Below are 3,650 nucleotides of genomic sequence, written 5' to 3' on the forward strand. Positions count from 1 at the left end.
TCCTCATAACTTCCCCCCTAAATGGACTCGCGGGATCCGGTTATGGGCCCCGCTTCGTCCCAATTGGCCGCGCAGATGGCAGCAACAAACTTGTCGCGGTCGAACGAGGTTAGCGCCCACCTTGGCGGTCGGGTCGCCCCGCTGCTGCGCCTTGAGAGCACCCCTCCCGAGGGGTAACGACGAGGCGGAGCTCTATGTACAGATGATCAGATCCGGTCTCCGCCTCAGTCGACACCCTCCATCCCTGAACCTGTCGGGCGGCCGCGGGGGAGATCCACGTCAGATCGACGATGGACTCCCCCTGCCACCCGACGAAAGTGTTCCCCCGGCCTCTGTTTTGTAAGCTGAGGCCGGTGGACGCAGCCCACTCCGCGCAGGTCCGCGCCGCGGGGGCACGTCCCCGAGGAACCCCACACCGTGTTGTGGGCGTTGAAGTCCCCGGAGACAATGACCGGCCTAGGGAAGCGCCTCATTATGAGCGCCTCATTATGAGCGCCTCCAGCCGGTTCAACAGTGCCCCAAATTCAGGGCGGGTCCAGGATGGCGGGGCATAGCATCGGACCTCATCTGTGGGCCCCCACTTGACCGCGACGTAGCCGTCCCCCCCCCTCGATAAGCTTTATCGGGGGAAGTCGCGTCCAATCCCCCAAAGATCGCCACCGAGTACCTACCCCTCTGGCCCCTGGCATCCCCCAGAATGTAGGACGATTGCTCCGGGACCGAGTAGGGATCGGCGGCGACCCCAATCCCAGCGCCGCGCTCGCGCAGCCCCTGGACAAACAGGTACTGAAACGCCCGAGCGCGGCGTAAGTTGGCCTGCAGGAGAAGTGCACCTATTGTGATGGTACACACTCCCTCTCCTCCAGGCCAACTACCGCAACTACTGCTGGCCTCGTAATGAGGGAGCGAGACCTACTGCCCTTGCTCCCCTCACTATCGGCCTCTTCTTTGCCACTACTCCCCCACCCAACCCTTCGTCGCGGTCTACTTGACCTCTGGGGGAGCGGTGGCTCAAACTCCTCCTTTTAATTGGGTTGGGACCTGTCCCTTTTAGGGGCAGGGGGCGCGCACTGTTGCGGGCGCCCCTCCTGCACCTTTCTAGCGGGTCTTCCCTTTCCCTTAGTGGAGGGAGGTCCGCTCTTTCCTTTTTTGGGGGGCTGAGGGGGAGCGTAGCCCGACCCCTTGCCCCCCTTTTTTCACTCTTTGTCCCCCATTGGGCAAAGGGAAGTACCCATACGGTGGCCACAGGGCCTTTTGGCGTCGCGGCAGACAGGACACTTCACCTGTCCGCCGCCCTGTGGGCATCCAGACCGCAGCGGTAGCAGAGCCCGCGGCGGGCACCCCGCGAGGGTCTCCACACGGACGGTGGCCCATCCCACACGGAGGCGGCCACCGTCCAGCACTTTTTTAGCCGAGGCCAACGGGCACTGCACCCACATGGTGCCCAGTCCGTTGGCCTCGGCACGGATCGCCCCAGTCCTCACATCTTCGGGCCCGCAGCCCCCGGACGACTTAATGGCAATGACGACATCTTCCGCCGTCACCGCGTCGTCCAAGTCGCGGACCCGAAGCACGACCGTCTTTGCCGGTAGCGCGATACGCACCTCCTTCTCCCCAGCAAAAAGGGTCCTCATCTTCCCGGCCATTTACTAATTGTAATGGGTTCGTGTCGTAAACCTTGAGTTTCATTATCACTGAAGAGGGTTCATGGTTGAGCCGAAACGTATTTTTTATTTTTTTTATTGATTATTCATGTTCAATAAATATTACACGATTTCCTAACACATGGAAGATTTTTTTTTACCCATATGGTATATAGCACTATTAGTCCTGTGCTTGAACTCGGATTGTCCTTTTTCTTACTTTTTGATTTATATCTCCAAGAGCTACACTTAGAAGAGACTTCTTGCGAACGATATTATTAATCCCTTTGCGGAGCTCAATTGAAATGTTCCACATGTTTGTGCATTACAATGCACCTCTGCACAACATCGGAATTGCGTCTGTGCAATAAAACTCTTAGCAACGAAGCCCACTGGTACTTTGTTTTATCAAACAGACTGGGACTTTGTCAGCTAAGTTATTATGTATGTATTTATTTATTCGAGAGCCACCTACAATTCCAATTTTTTAAACTTTTACGGCCCTATTGTCGTAGTAACAGTGGTGCGAGTGGTACCATTAATCAACGCTACGACAGCAGAGCTGTGTTTCTAAATCGCACAAGCGGATACTTCCACGTGGTTCCTCGCGGTAACTGCAAAACAATGCTGGCCAAAATCCATTTCCTCAAGCCTAAGGAATTTGCTCGTAATTTTTTTTTTTTTCTTTTTTTTTTCCCAAGACCTGTACGCAGGAATCCCTGGTAGGTCAGTCAGACTGGATTCCCTTCTGCGGGGGGTCACTGAAAACAGTGTTAGAAGTAAATATAGGGCAGAACGAAACTTAAACTGAATGGGAATCTCTTACTTGTTGAGGTCTCCTGTTGCACATATGGGTGCCTCCCCCCCCCCCAAAAAAAGTTAACCTGCAGGAGTGTCCGGCCAGGTTCTGCTGTTAACGCAGAGTCACTAAACGGTAAGTCGCGCCATACGGCATTGAAGTACGTAGCCAATAAATGCCTCGTCATCTAATTAATGACGCGCATTAATGGAATAACAAGATTCCATTCTGTCCCTACCTACGGACTCTCGAAGAGAGCGGCGCGGTCTAGGCATGCTTCGAGCATCCCCCGCTGCTCCCATTAGCCAACCCCACCTCCTCGTGGTGAGAGTCGGGCAACGTCTGGACGCCACCGCGTCCAGACGGCCGACGGGGCCCTGGCTGTCCGTGCGCCCCAAAGGGCGGACTCTTCCCTCCGCCCACGTGCCCAGTCCATGGTGAGACGTGGGGCCAAGAAAGGACGGGCTTTTCCCAGCGGTAACGGGAACGGTGGCGCTCCCCGCGAACCCCGGTGTCCGGAGGACTCGAGCGGTATGAAATCCGCAAAGACAGTCCACACTGTCCGTGCACTGGGGCGAGTGGGAGTGCCTCCCGGCCGTGCCGCTTCCTTCTCTCTCCAGCGGGAGCGGGACAGGGCGACGCCTCGGTAGGACCGGTACCTGAGCGGCTCGAGCGGTACGAAACCGTGTAGACAGCCAAGTTGGGCCGGGTACTGGGACCGGAGAAGGTGCCGCCCAGCCGCGTCGCTACCATTCCCCCTCTTCCTTCCTTCCTCACACCTCTCGGAGAGGTATCCCACACCTGAGCAGTTCATCACCCTCCGTCTCCCCCTGCCGCATTTAGGATGTAAGGGAGGAGGCAGGGACTGCCTCGCAGCCTACCGGGTCCTGCGTCCCTCCGTTTCGGCGGCAGGGTTGACGGAACCGGGAACTCTTTTTCTTTCAGGTGCAGAATTACACAGCACTGCCGCGAGCACATAATTGGCTCGGCGCCGCGGCCGTCGGTCCTGGACGGGACCGTCATGGCGCTAGCGGCATAAAACCCACACCGCCTACTCCCTTTTCCTTTTCCCCAACCCTAGGTGGCCCTTCGCCCCGCCTCGCTGCATCCTTGATGCAGGGAGGGGGGGCATGGGCTGCCGTAACAACCTACCGGGGCCTGCGTTCCTCCGCTTTGGTGGAAGGGGCGACGGAACCGGGGGTATTTTT

General features: G+C 57.5%; 1 protein-coding gene across 1 annotated transcript; it reads right to left on the reverse strand.

Moving 5' to 3' along the window:
- Positions 1 to 1,196: 1,196 nt before the first annotated feature.
- Positions 1,197 to 1,634, reverse strand: LOC116853399. The gene has a single exon (XM_032834466.1). The coding sequence runs from the start codon at positions 1,632 to 1,634 to the stop codon at positions 1,197 to 1,199; it is 438 nt and encodes a 145-aa protein (XP_032690357.1).
- Between the last annotated feature and the right edge of the window lie 2,016 nt (positions 1,635 to 3,650).

This window comes from Odontomachus brunneus, unplaced genomic scaffold (genome assembly GCF_010583005.1).
Source record: "Odontomachus brunneus isolate Ranch 3 - 2012 unplaced genomic scaffold, Obru_v1 Obru_scaffold_316, whole genome shotgun sequence".
NCBI classification, from domain to species: domain Eukaryota; kingdom Metazoa; phylum Arthropoda; class Insecta; order Hymenoptera; family Formicidae; genus Odontomachus; species Odontomachus brunneus.

Excerpts from the sequence above, each read along its gene's own strand:
- LOC116853399 (XM_032834466.1), bottom strand. The coding sequence starts at position 1,634 with ATGAGGACCCTTTTTGCTGGGGAGAAGGAGGTGCGTATCGCGCTACCG.